The following is a 14,264-nucleotide window of genomic DNA, read 5'->3' on the forward strand; positions in this document are numbered from 1 at the left end:
ATCCGATTGAATACATTCCGATTACAGCTTTAGACTGAGGTGTTTATATTCTCACTCTATTCAACAATCTGATAGAAAATCTTCATTTACATGCGCACTACAAATAATCCGATGATGTCAGACTCAGGAAAACATCCTTCACATATCCTTATTAAAGAAGGCTGAGAGGAAGAGGTCATGTTCTGAGACGCATAAGCTGGACGTCCATCCCACCGCCGCCAAAGCATAAACTTCGTCTCCTCTACAGACCAGTTTCTGCTCCGCCATGTTGAGACCTTTACACAGCTATTATTTTTCTATTTAACAGATTATTTACAGGATTACCCACCTTGTTCAATGAGAGAGTAATTGTTTTCCGCATGGCCTAAATCGGACTAGTCTATTCCGATTGCGGTGTTTACATGGACGTATTCTATTCCGATTGAGCTATTAGTTGAATTATTAACGGCTGCATGTAAACGTGGCTACTGTGAATCAAGGTATTAACACCTTGATTGAGGTGAGGCATTAACACACTCCCTAAAAGTGAAGTCATGTGATATTGAAGAGTGTTTCCACCAATTTTTCAGCTTTCAGTAATACTTTCTGTGGGTTTATGTATTAAAACTATTGTATTGTGAGTGGGCGGGGCTAAACTGATATAGGCTGAGCAGGAGGATGTGTGTAAATGTAATGGTTTGTGTGGCATCACAGCTTAGTGTCTGTGTGGATTAGGGGTGAGTGAGTTTTGGGAACCTTTATATACTGTGTTAATCTCTTCTGGACTCTTGAACCAATGAACTGATCTTAACTAGTTCTTCATTGGCATTTGAACTGTTAAAGCAGTAGTGCAACTGTAATGTGGATAAAGTCAGGAGCACATATGGTAGTACTGCGGAGACTGCGTTGATTATTAATGTTGATCATATTTACAATGGAAATCTATAATCTGACCAGCACTCGGAGAAAACATCTCAATAACCCACATATACATTTTCCAGTGATGTACACGGTCGTTATGTCAGAATCCATAAAAAAGAAATAGGTCTTAAGTTGCGTATCCTGCTAAGCTGCTGCATTTGGCCAGCAGCAGCAGAGAGCCAGGCTCAAAGACTGTATGTCTCTCTGACAAGACTAATCCTTTGTTTTTGGTGTCCTGTGGTAAAGCATCCATGTTCCTCTGTCTGTGTTTTCTCTCCAGCCTAGACCAGGCGCGTCTTTCCTCCCCAAAGATGCTCCATCTGTTTCAGTAATGGCTTGCGCAGGTGCCTCTGCTTCATAAGCTTAACTTCCCTGGAAGGTACTTTTGTCTTGCCCTTGCTTTCTGTCCCTCTTGCCTTTGGTTTAGAGACCCCAGCTGGGTTCTCGCAGCAAACCCAGTGTGTGTTTCCACAGTAACAGGCACTCCTGAGGGCCCTAGAGAGCGGGAGCAGTGCTTGTAGGGGTTTGTGTATGTCCCTGGTCACACTTCATGTAGCACATCCTAAATGGTCATCGTTTGACCGCAGCCCTATCACATGGCCCTTTTTGCTTGTTTTGGCTCTGTGTGTAACCCGCTTCTGTGTCTGTTAAAAATTCCAAATTACTTGGAAAAAAGTTTGGTTATGTTGACGCATTACATATAAAGTATGTATTACCTTCTTCAGGAGAGTTATCATATTTTTGGTTGGTGGACTATTCTCAGTCCAGCAGTGACACTGGCATGTTTAAAAACTGTCTGATCCACTCAGACCAGCACAACACACACTAACACACCACCACCACGTCAGTGTCACTGCAGTGCTGAGAATGATCCACCACCCAAATAGTACCTGCTCTGTGAGGGTCCATGGGGGTCCTGACCACTGAAGAACAGGGTAAAAGGGGGTAACAAAGTATCAGAGAAACAGATGGACTACAGTCTGTAACTGTAGAACTACAAAGTGCAGCTATACAGTAAGTGGAGCTGATAATGGACAGTGAGAGTAGAAACAATGGTCATAGTGTTATGCCTGATCGGTGTAAAAACACTATACTAAAATACTAAGTGCATCGCCATCCTTATCATCGATTAGGTGAATTTGAATTGAGAAATCTTTTTACAACAAATAATTGAGTTAATTATGAGACCTATTGCAGTCATTAATGTCAGATTGCTTGGCCAAAGAACTGTGTATAGTTTGTATATCTCTCTTTCTCTCTGTCATGTGATCCAGGCAACTTTGTGCTGTCAGACTGTGTTGTTTCCCAGGAGAGGCTGAGCTGGTGGAGAGTTGGGGGGTGCAGTTAGGGGTAGTGGGGGGATAGTAGGGGAAATGCAGTCTGTGTGTGGTGGGGAGAGGGAGGGACGTGCTGGTTGCTCTTTTGGTGAGCTGCTATCACGACTAATTAAGGTTGGCCTGTCAGCCTCAGGAAGAGAGCTGATAAGTGTGGGGGTCTCTGGGGAGCAAAAGGGCAGCGCTAAAGCATTTGTGTACGTACATGCATGTATGTGCATGTGCTAAGTGAGCAGTGCTTCTGTGTCTGTATGTCTGTGCCCTAGTACCTTTTTCCTATTTGAACACACACTGCTAATTCAGCACCAGTCAGTGTTCAAGCATCAGCAATAAAGATAGTCCTGTGGATGTTATGCCACATTTAAAGCGTGCACTTCTTAAAGAATACTTTTAACACAGCAAATGCTAACAGTCTGCTCAAAATGAACTTAATGTGTCTTTAATGTGACATTTTGTTAACATTAGCAAATATTTAATATTTCAATATTCATAAAAACTTAATGGAATCTAAAACCAAATTGAGTTTGCCATAACAACATGACGCACACAGTCGTTGACAGCCTCAAGGCTAAATCTCTACCATAGCTAGAAAACAGTTGGAACTACCACCAAATACACAGTCATAAGTAAACTTTAAAAGAGCTTGGTGTACGTCTTTCTCGCTTAGCACTGCCAGAGGCCAGGTTCATGCGGTGGCACACGTTGCCTATGATGTGACCGCTTACAGTCAGAGGAAGGTCTCAGAACAAATGACACGGTGATTAGGATCAATCACATTCAGTAGGAGGTCTCACAATAAACAGCGCAGTGATTACAACCAATCACAGTCAAGGGCAGGGCTCGGAGACATGGTGATCAAAACCAATCACAGTCATCAGGCCTAATCACAGTCAGGAGGATGTCTTACAATAAATAATACAGTGATTAGGACCAATCACAGTCAGGGGGAGGACTTGGGGGTTGGGGGGTGGGGGGGTGATCAAGACTAATCACGGACAGGAGGACGTCTTACAATAAATGATACAGTGATTAGGACCAAGCACAGTCAGGGGGAGGACTTGGGGGGTGGGGGGTGATCAAGACTAATCACGGACAGGAGGACGTCTTACAATAAATGATACAGTGATTAGGACCAAGCACAGTCAGGGGGAGGACTCTGGGGTTGAGGGGGGGTGATTAAGACTAATCACAGTCAGGGGGAGGACTCGGGGGTTGAGGGGGGGTGATTAAGACTAATCACAGTCAGGGGGAGGACTCGGGGGTTGAGGGGAGGTGATCAAGACTAATCACAGTCAGGAGGACGTCTTACAATAAATGATACAGTGATTAGGACCAATCACAGTCAGGGGGAGGACTCGGGGGTTGAGGGGTGGGGGTGGTGATCAAGACTAATCACAGTCAGGAGGACGTCTTACAATAAATGATACAGTGATTAGGACCAATCACAGTCAGAGGCCCAGAGACATGGTGATCAAGACCAGTCACAATCAGGGGGAGGTCTCAGAGCAAACAACATGGTGCTTAGGACCAATCACTGTCAGGAGGAAGTATCAGAAGAAATAAAGCAGTGATTTGGAATGTTTAGCAGCTGGCATGCACTGCATTATACACTCTCAGAAATAAAGGTATGAGACCGTCACAGAGGCACCTCTTGTCACTGGGGTGGGACCTTCAAAAGTATAATCTTAGTACCTTTAGTCAAGGAACATAACTGTATCATAATCTATTGAAATGATATTTTCTAAGTTGTACTGACTGTACAGTACGGTACTGTCTCGCCTCCAGGCTTTTCATTTTATTGTTCTATTTTAAAACATTCAGTTATGAAAATGTATAAATAAATAAATGTGAACCTTAGAACCACTGCTGTACCTTTTATGGAACATTTTACATTGCTTGTACCTTGATAAATGAAAAATTTACCTGCATAGAACCTTTATTTCTAACAGTGTACAAACTCAAACCACCATGTCATTTTGACCAAAAACACATCCTTTTGCCTCACACTGCCATTTTTGTTTGACGTATCCTAACAGCTTTTCATACTTAGTTCATCTGGTTTTCGTTGTTTTTCATTTGGTCCTTACAGACTGCAGCCACTAAAGTGTACTAAATTATACACATGTGTGTTCATTAATTAGTGTGGAATTTGGTGTGGAAGCCAGGCACTCTCTTACTTCCACATCTGCCTCTGTTATTCGCAGAAACTGACCTTGGGAATTTGACTAGGTAAGAAATGATTATCTATCCCTCACAGATAGTCATGATATAAATGTTATATCCTACCCATTGTGTTGCATGTATCACAGTCAGAGTAAAAAAAAAAAATCTTAGTTGATCTCTACGCCTTCGTGATTGATTTGATTGTCAGTTTGAATTAAACCAATGAAGTCACTGAGTCTTGGCCAGAAATGTGCTCTGTGTTCCATGTTCCAACATCCGGTGCGTTGCTTTGCTGCTATTTAGATGGCTGTTTGTCATTATTAGCAGCAGCTCGTGCTGGACAAACTACAAGAGCGTCTGTAAAGAGTCAGATCTTAAATCAGGCAGATCGTGCAGGCTGTGCATTAGGAGAAGAGCATGCTCTGATCATTTGGTGAGCTCCCTTATTTGGTGCATACCACCCTGATAATCTGATGTGATTTCTTTTTATTTAGGCTTTATTTAGATGTTTAAATATTTCAGGTTCTCCCATAAGTACAGTGATCCACCAATGTCTGTACTGATAAGTCAAAGGCTATATGTGCCACATTAGAGGCATTACTGCAAACAGTGAAATCCCATAGCTTCAAATTGATTATACAGTACAATTTATTGCTCTTGGTGGGTCAATATTAGCTTTAATGGAGGAAGCCTGTGGATTTTCCTCTAATGTTTTGAATGACCCGTCCAGAGAGCGAGACTCGGTGCCTGAGCCGTCTCCATTTAAAATAGCTCTGGTAAGATCTCAGAGGCAGCGGATGTTTCTCTTTTTTGTTGAGGCAGTAAAAGCAGCCGTTGAAAGTCTGCCGTGCCCCAGGGCAGAGCCGAACGCTAAGCGGACACCATATTTCTCCTTGCTTCTCCCGCATAAAATACACACTTGCGTACACATGGGCCTGTCGGAAAAGGGCCTTGGAAGTGGAGCTGTGGCTTGAAGCCAGTGAATGATGGAGAGTTAAGGTTATTTTTATTTTTTTAATACGCTGGGGCTCCTCCAACACTCAGTTTGTTTAACACGACTGGCCTATATTTTATTTTTATGTGCTAGATCAGGCAGTATCAGGTAGAACTTGGTGTTGATTGATTCCATTGATAAAACATTCTTCCCTCCTGGCTATTGCTGTCCTCCGAATTCCTCCACATTGAATCAGGGTTTGGTGAAATGTATTGAGGGGATGTTTAAAAGAATGGCCAGTTGACCCTAATGGTGCTGATGCTCTATTGATAAGTGTGGGATATGTAATATGTTAAGTGTACTTTTGCCTTTTTGCTTTTCTATAACCCTATAGTTTAGGGACTGAATGATAAATTGACAGTTAAATATCGAATTAGTATATTTTAGAGCTCAGTTATATAAAAAATGACTTTATATAAAAACATAAGCTTTTATTCTCTTTTTATATACAAAATACATATTTTAGCTGGAGAAAAAAAATCAGCTATGGAAAGTCAACTCTAAACATGTAGACTCTAATATATTCTGAGATAAATCAGTTACATAGTGAACGAGGGGGGTAAAAGCTTTTATTTCTTTAAGGTGTTGAAGAAAATACGTTCAAATTTGTGTCCATTTCTTGTTCGGTCCGTTCTCGTTCATCCTTGAATATTCATGTTTGGCGTACAGCCGCGTTTGTTGTAACCTCTGCTCCATATTTTTCGTGATGTTCGCGGTTGAGCTGACCGAAAGGATTCCGAGCATCCGACCTCAGATCTGCATTCGTTTAACATTCCTCTTCGTGTTCCACCATCATTTTCTGATTGACTGTCATCAGACAACAGGAATTGGTGTGACAAGTCATGTTTAGCATTCACCACCATTCCTGGCATTCTGTGTGGTGTCTTTTCCATTGGCGGCTCAACTGACGCCGTGTGTCACCGTCACGCAGTGGCTATAAATCTGCCACGCTGCCTTCCTCATAGATCCTCATTCTCCTCTCCCTCAGATAACTCAGAACGAGGACTGGAAGCTGAGAAGACTTGGTTGGATGCTCTCTGAAAGAAAGGGTAGATAGGAGAGAGATACCAAAGGGGAAATAGGGCGGGAATGGATGGGTGTTCAGCATAGTGGGTTGCGTTGAGTGACTGAGAGCTTCTCTCATTAGGCCGTTGATGGGGGTGAGGGATGCTAGTTGACCCCTTAACCCCATCTGTGATTTTTTTTGTAGCCTCTTCAGAGCAGAACCTGCAGGACCAGTGACTATTCCCAGAAGTTCCTTTGCCTGTTTTCTTTCAGTTTGGACTAGGTCTGTCAAAGCTTTAGCACATGCAATCACTTCTTTGTAACCCAAATAAATCATCTTTCGGTATTCATCTCCTTAGGCGCTCTGCCTTTGGAGCTGTGTGCCTACTATTGGAATCACACAGCTAAACTAAACTCTGCAGTACCTCTGTACATCTGTGGACAAATATAAACAATGTACAAGACAGACAAACTTCATTATGGCTTTTGGTTTTTCAGTTATGCCAGAAAGCTCAAAGAATAAGTGCCCGTATATATACAGTCTTATTGCTGGCAAATGAAAAAATCAGAGATATACAGTGTTGTCTCATCAGAGGACCAGAGGTATTGTTTTTATTGAATCAGTGGAAATACCTGTTTAAACAGTGCAAAAAGCACAAATTTATTATTGCACTGTGTTGAGAAGCTACTTTCTTTGAGCTTTGAGCATTAGCTTTGAGCATTAGCTCTTTCTGCTGGTCATAAAGCTCGGTTACAGAAATTTAATTGAGGACTGGGAAAAGAGTGAATGTATCAGTCAAAGTGCAGTATTAATTGTAAGTTAATTAAAAAAATGTATATTTTTAGTGAATTCACTTTATATTGAGACCCTATGAGTCTGAGTTTAATGTTGAGTTAAAAACATGCTACTTTGTGAATAACTGCTATTAATCACAGAAATCTTGTCTCAATATAGTAATACCACTACTACTAATAAATAATAATGATGATGATGATGATGATGATTTGACAGGCATAGTTTGGCCATGTTTTTCTCCCTCGTTTTATATTTAGTCCCATTATTCTAGGCAACAAATCATATGCAAAAGTTTGAACGCCCCTAGTTAAAGATTTAATTTCTTTCTTTCTGTCTGGCTTTCTTTCTTTCCTTCTTTCTTCCTTCCTTCTCTCCTGCCCATCCATCTGTTCAAATTTGTGTCCATTTCTTGTTCGGTCTATTCTTGAATAGTCATGTTTGGCATTTAGCCTTATTTGTCTCTGCTCCGTACTCTTCAAAGTTTGAACACCTCTAGTCAAATGCCAGGTTTTGTTGATTTTCTAAGCGTACATAAGTAAACACACCACTTTACAGAGAACACACTTAAAATGCCACTTATTTCAATTGTAAGTGCACAAGATTAACATACTGTGGAAAAAGCAAAACATATAAAATGGACAAATGAACTGTAATTGTGCATTAAAATGTGCAGAAATGAGTTCCCTGTAGAGGATGTGTTAACTTGGTTTCACTTAAAGCTTTTGCATATGACTGTATCAAACATGTCGAAGCAAGACTACTGATCCGAATACAATCACTGGCCACTTTATTAGGTATACATACCTTGTATCTACTCATTGTCCACTTTGTGAAGTCTGCTTATCGCATGGGTGCACTTTGTAGTTCTACAGCTACAGTCTGTGAACTGTTTCTCTGTAATTTGTTAGCCCCACTTTACCCCATTCATGATTGGTTATTACCTCCACAGGACCATAACTGATAGGCACTACTTGGGAGGTGGATTATTGTCATGACCGCACACGACATCTGCCATTATATGTTTATACTGTGGGTAATTTTATGTTGTTATGTAGCAACATTCAAGTGTTACTGACCTTACTTAGACCATTATAGCTGAACTGTGCTGTCTGCTTGATGAGTTAGGCTAGGCTTGGCCAGACTACTAAGTAATCATCGTTGTGCATGTAAACATTGTTAATAAGTACAGATACAAGGTAGATATACCTGATAAAGTGGCCAGTTTGTGCACTTAATGCACATTTGCTGTTTAGTTGCTGAGTTTAACAGTTAATTGAAAAGAATAAAATATAAATTATGGACTGTGGAAGTCGCATTTTATATTTTATGTTTTTTTTTCTTTCTTTTTTTCATAATATGATAAACTCGGCAAACATACAATAACTGTGCACTAATATTGGCAGAAAAATGCCATATGTACGTTTTTTTTTCCCCTCTAAACCTTTTTTCACTTAGAAAATCAACAAAACATGTAATTTGACTGGGGTTGTTCAAGCTTTTGCATCTGACTGTATACAGTGGAATGTAGCTGCGTTCCTCCAGGGTCTCGGTGCAGCATGCACACATGGTCTGTGTTTACAGGACCACATGATACGAGTCAGAAAGACAGACTACATAAAGTACAATAAGACAAGATAATGTGGTACAGCGCCAACTACAATACAGTCTTACACAGCAGTGCAAATCCGGCAAATACGATCCATTACCACTGCTCTCAGTCTGAGTGGTTTAACTAACATGGCCTAAAGAGATGAAAAAGGCTGAAAAGGAATGTGGCCACAATTTGATCCGTTCTCTGCGTCCACCCAGGTCAAGGCTGTACCTTCACATAAAGGAAAAGATTTAAAGCCAAAGACAAAACTGGTGCCTTATTAAGGAGAGAGCAGCGACTTCCAAGAGGAACAACAAAGGAAAACTTGAGACGAGGATGAAGTCAGAGTCTTGCCCTCTCTTCTGCCTTAAATCTGCACCTATCTCACTTCCTGAACTTGACAAATGTGGTGGAGTGCATGTTATTGTAGCCTCAGAATGTGTGTGTGGGTGTAGTGTGGTGTGACTCTGCGAAGCTACTCGACTCCATCACTCACTTCTCCCCAGCGCTAACACATTAGCACTGGGTTAGCACCGACACACTGCTGTGTGTCCCCATCACGCAGTCACCGTAAATCTGCCACACTGTCCTCACAGCTCCTCATTATCCTCTCCCTCAGATAGCACACACAGAGAGAGAGAAAGAGAGGAAGTCTTGTTTGGAGCCTTACTGACGGGCTTGTGTACAAGGAAGGTGAGATGAGAGAGAGAGAGAGAAAGAGGGAGTAAGGGATAGATGAGAGTTTTAAGCTCGTCTGTCTTCCTTCCCTGTGTTCCCCTCCGTTCAGTGTATGAATTGTTTCTCTTCCCTCTGCTTTTAGTTTTTAGCTTCTAATCCTCATGTTATTGCTGTTGCGGATGATTCCATGATTGGAGTGCCAGTTATCCTTTGCCAAAGATATTATAATATATTATATCATAAATATATAAACCAGTATATATAAAAGTGTGGTACAATGTCAACAAACTTTTTACAAGATTTCTTTGCTGATTGTAGCTTAAATGAGGCTGTTAATACGACTGAAATAACAGGAGGTTTGTAGCGTAGAGTTCACAAATACACAAAATGAGAACGTTAATATTCTTTTTATGTTTATCTGAGATTCATACAAAACCACATATATTTGTATTGTTACAACAACATGACACCCTTTACCCTCCCCTTCCTAGCCCAACTGGGTCAGTACTACATTCATGACCTGACCTATTCCTGTGCCGTACAAAGCTCGGTATCATAAAATAAATAGACTCCAGTAAATGTTTCAGCATACAGACAGACAACCATAGATAAGCAAAATAAAATAAAACAACAAATGTTGAAATTCTAATGATTTACTTAAGTTAGACTTTTTTGAAATTCTGTATTTAGATATAAAGGAAGAAAAAGGGCTAAAAAATGGAGAAGGTATGCAGTTTTTTTTTTTTTTTTTTTTTTAAATAAACTTTGCATCCTCACTTGCCCACCCTTAACCACCCACCAGTTAATATGGCTGAGTGAACAGCGTGGGACTCAGTATGTACATTTTCCATAAACTATAATGGATGACTCATGAAAAAGGATGTTTCAAGCATGGATTCACACATTAATGCACAAGTCAAGAAGTAATGAGATTTTAAAAATATTTTAACAATGATGTTTCATGGTTAAGGGGTTATAGTGGGCCAGGTAAACATGTTGTTTTCTAAGTGGTGCAGACTTTTATTAATTAAGATTTTATTAACAATTAAATTCATTTTCCTGTAATTCATACGCCTTTACAGTACATGCATATTTGTAAATGTAATGACAAAGGGACACAAATGGTGGAAATAAATTGTCCTTTTCACTCCACTTAAAAACACCAGCTACCAGTTACAGCGTGTGAACATTTCATGACGAATGGAAATTTTTGCTTGAAATAAGTTCCCATTAACTCATAAAACCATAAACGTAGAGTTACCATTATAAAGATATGAGGTTGTGAACACGGTGATATGTTTGGCAGGGCCAGCTACAGAATGCACGTCATGACTACACAGGGATGTTGTGGAGCAGGAACGGAGCTCCGTTTGCCCAGAGTAAACTGGCTCACCTCAGGACCAGCTGGTGCCTGTGGTCTGGAGCTGACCATAATGAGTGCTGCTAGTCAGGAGGTCAGTGTATTAAAAGGCCATTCTGACAGAACGTGTTAGCAGTGAGGGGCCTGCTGGAACCCCTCCAAAGCTCATTTATTAGTTTACGCTGGAGCACGGTGGTTTACGCGGTACTGGGTGGCCTCTGTGTACACGGCACCACGTTTTCACCTCGTTTGATGGTCGAATCCAGTGAACTCAAACAGACGTATGATTAATAAGGCCTCCTGTCCTGCAAAAGGTGATTTGTGTAAATATGTTCGGGAGCTTATGAGATAATAGATCCTCTGTGTCTCTTGTTTGTTTGCAGTGCTTTAACAAGACATAATTAATCAGCGTGGTCTGAGAGAGGAACCTACATGACACTCAGTACTGCCGTGTGTGTCTGCGAGTCCTAGGTAACTGTGTGTGCCAGTGCTCGAAGGGGCACGTTGTATTCCTGAGTTGTCAGGCACAGAAGCTTCTCTCCTCCGCCGTGATGTCGCTCTGGATAGAATCAGGTCAGATTAGTCCTCTGATTGTCTTAAAGGAATAAGCCAGCAATTTCAACCTAAACTTCAGCTCCTACATCTGTGTTGTACCTCAGATAATAACTTTGAAGCATGTATAAACAAAAGTTCATGTAGCACCTTTCTCAAGCCCAAGAATGCTTTATAGAAGTGAAATATGTAATCAGCAATAAACAAACAAACCGCAACACATCTCTCAAAGCTCTGCAGCTGGCAGAGGGAAAGCTCCACAGATCAGGGCACAGAGTCACTTGGCTGGCCTGGAATGTTCTTAGGAACATCCTGTGTAGTGTTGCTCAAGCGACCGACCCAAGTGGCCTCGTAGCTGAGATTTTAGATGGCCGTAGCTGCGATGTAGCATTTCTCTGCCAGCAGGTTCATCTCTCGACTCATTCAAACTCAACCGAAACAGTCTATCCATCACATCGCTGGGGTGTAGCATTGCTTAAATGACCAGCCCCTGAACCACAGGACACACTCTTGGCTGCTCTCAGTCAATGCAGTAGCAAACTAGTAGTCCCCTACTACACCCAAACTGGGCGTCCCCTGTTTTTTTACTAAGTATAAAGGTAAGCATTTTGAAATTGTGGTTATACAATGTATACGACGGTCGCAGCAGATAGAGATTAGCCTGAGAAACGCTGGAGTATTGCTTTAAATATTTGATGGTGAAAATGTGCTTAAGAAAGGAAAACGAATTACACATCAGATGTACCGAAAGCTAGGAAGAGGAGAGGGAGACTGGCTTCCAGTTAAAAGTTGCAGAGCAATAAAAACTGTGGAGGGTAAAAGCCAACGCAGAAAGGTGGAATGAGAAAGCCATAAAAGAATCGGGCAGTGATAGAAAAGCACGAGAGGCAGAGGGAGGATGTGCTGGACACACACTGAGCTGTCAGCATCGTCTCTTCCTCACCACTGATGCTCTGGAACTCATCATAGCGGCCACCGCTTCACAGGTTCCGCGGCCTCCACTGTCAGACAGGACACACACTCGCTCTTTTTTTCCATCTCTGCTTCCAGTGAGAATGAGCAGCACACTCTCTCTGTGGCTGAACCTGACCCAGCAGAGCCCCCGCAGAATTAGGGTACCTGCAGATGTAGATGAGCATCATGAGTTCTTTGGACACTGTCAAATGGTTTGGAAGGATTTTGATCCTTATTATATACACGCTCTAATAGGCACACCTACCTTACATCTATACTCACTGGCATTTTTATCTGCTACACCTACAATTACACACACAATTAATGACTGTTGCTGTTAGAGACCCTCTACCCATTCATCAGTGGAAAGGGACTTACTCTGGTGTAGTAATTGTCCTTTTCCATCTTTTTTAACAATATTGCTAAATTAGAGGGGAATGGTCATGTTTGGCTTTTTATGCCAGAAGGTACTGTATCATGCCAGAGATGTGAAAAAGGAATAGAAACAGTCTATTCACTGCAGTCTGCTTAGACATCTCCTTCAAACACGCAGCATAAAGACAGTCTTATCAGTTGTCAATACAAAACTAGCCGCAGTAGTGGTCGTTGGAGCAGATTGTGTGTGTGTGTGTGTGTGTGTGTGTGTGTGTGTGTGTGTGTGTTTGTGTGTGTGTGTGTGTGTATGCACACACATTTTTAAGCATGGCAGTGTCTAGCAGTGCTTTATATTTTTATCTGATCTGATTTTGAAGTTATCCTCCAATCATATACTTTTTAGCCAAAAATCTGGTTGAATGTGATAGAGAGACTGCATCTGTAGTACAAGAGGGAAACGCACAATGTGGTCTATGAAGGCAGCTTTAAATCAAATCTCAGTATATTTAAGTAGCTTTGCCAAGCCGAGCCAAATGTTTTGTAATATTGTCAAGCAAGCACTCTTTCTAGCAGCTAAAGCAGTGTGAGTTCAGTTATTACAGGCTACATCAGCTCTGGTTTGCTGTTTTTGACAAGTGTCCATGAAAATACTGGGTTTGTCGGATTTGGTGCTGGTTCCAACCTTTAAATCCTTCTTGAGATCTTCTCCCATGAAATGCTTTGAACACACGCTGATGTTTCTCAGAATTAGTGATGTGTTTTGTTGTAGTTTGTTTGTTTGTTTGTTTGTTTGTTTGCTTGCTTGTAGTTTGTTTATAAAGCCGTCGGAGCTTTATAACTGTTACCTCCGTCTAACTTAAGCGATGTGAAACAGGCTGGCTTTTCTTCTTGAATAAGTTGGCATATTCACTGACTCAGAGCAGAGAAACTTAGTAATTATACAGAAAACGGAAATTCTTACTCAACGAGCAGTGCTAACTGACTCACAGGAGCTTTTGGGGGGCCACAGCCATGCCCAATCATTGCTGTTACCAGAACTATGGTTCTGTCTTTAGAACTACGCCAAAAACGTCATGAGTTTTGTCCTGATCTTTTATTTAGAAGGACAGGAAAGTAAGCTAGGCTATTTGATGCCATGATTTGTTTACTATTTGTCCTCCGTACAGGCAGGAGGCACTACTGGCAGCCATAAGCGAGAAGGACGCCAACATAGCACTTCTGGAACTGTCCTCCTCCAAAAAGAAGAAGACTCAGGATGAAGTTGCTCTCCTGAAGAGGGAGAAAGACAGACTGGTGCAGCAGCTTAAACAGCAGGTAAGAGAGATTTTACCTCCAACAAACTTATAATGTGAAAATAGAACCACATATGATAAAATCTGGCAAAATACTAATTAAAAAGGGATTTAGTTCCAAGGTCCATGTCTAGGAATCTTTGCTGAGTTCATATGTAACTCTCAGAATGTGTATATTAACTCTCAAAGTGTGTGGACCACTAACAACTACCACCTCTCCTAGCTGATTACATGTCATAAGCGAGGTCATTACTCTGACGTTACTAAAGG

At 41.3% G+C, this 14,264-nt stretch overlaps 2 protein-coding genes across 19 annotated transcripts in view; both read left to right on the forward strand.

Annotated features, from left to right (window-relative positions):
• The window catches only part of cax1 (cation/H+ exchanger protein 1), a 1,125,587-nt gene that overhangs the window by 710,944 nt on the left and 400,379 nt on the right, over positions 1-14,264 (forward strand). The gene's annotated exons all lie outside the window — the stretch shown is intronic.
• The window catches only part of erc1b (ELKS/RAB6-interacting/CAST family member 1b), a 340,281-nt gene that overhangs the window by 244,109 nt on the left and 81,908 nt on the right, over positions 1-14,264 (forward strand). For all 18 annotated transcript variants that reach the window (XM_037539543.1, XM_017723129.2, XM_017723132.2 and 15 more), the window contains one exon: positions 13,869-14,016. In XM_037539543.1, coding sequence (XP_037395440.1) covers positions 13,869-14,016 — 148 coding nt within the window. The remainder of the gene's footprint in view (positions 1-13,868; positions 14,017-14,264) is intronic.

This window comes from Pygocentrus nattereri, chromosome 1, assembly GCF_015220715.1.
Source record: "Pygocentrus nattereri isolate fPygNat1 chromosome 1, fPygNat1.pri, whole genome shotgun sequence".
Taxonomy (NCBI): domain Eukaryota; kingdom Metazoa; phylum Chordata; class Actinopteri; order Characiformes; family Serrasalmidae; genus Pygocentrus; species Pygocentrus nattereri.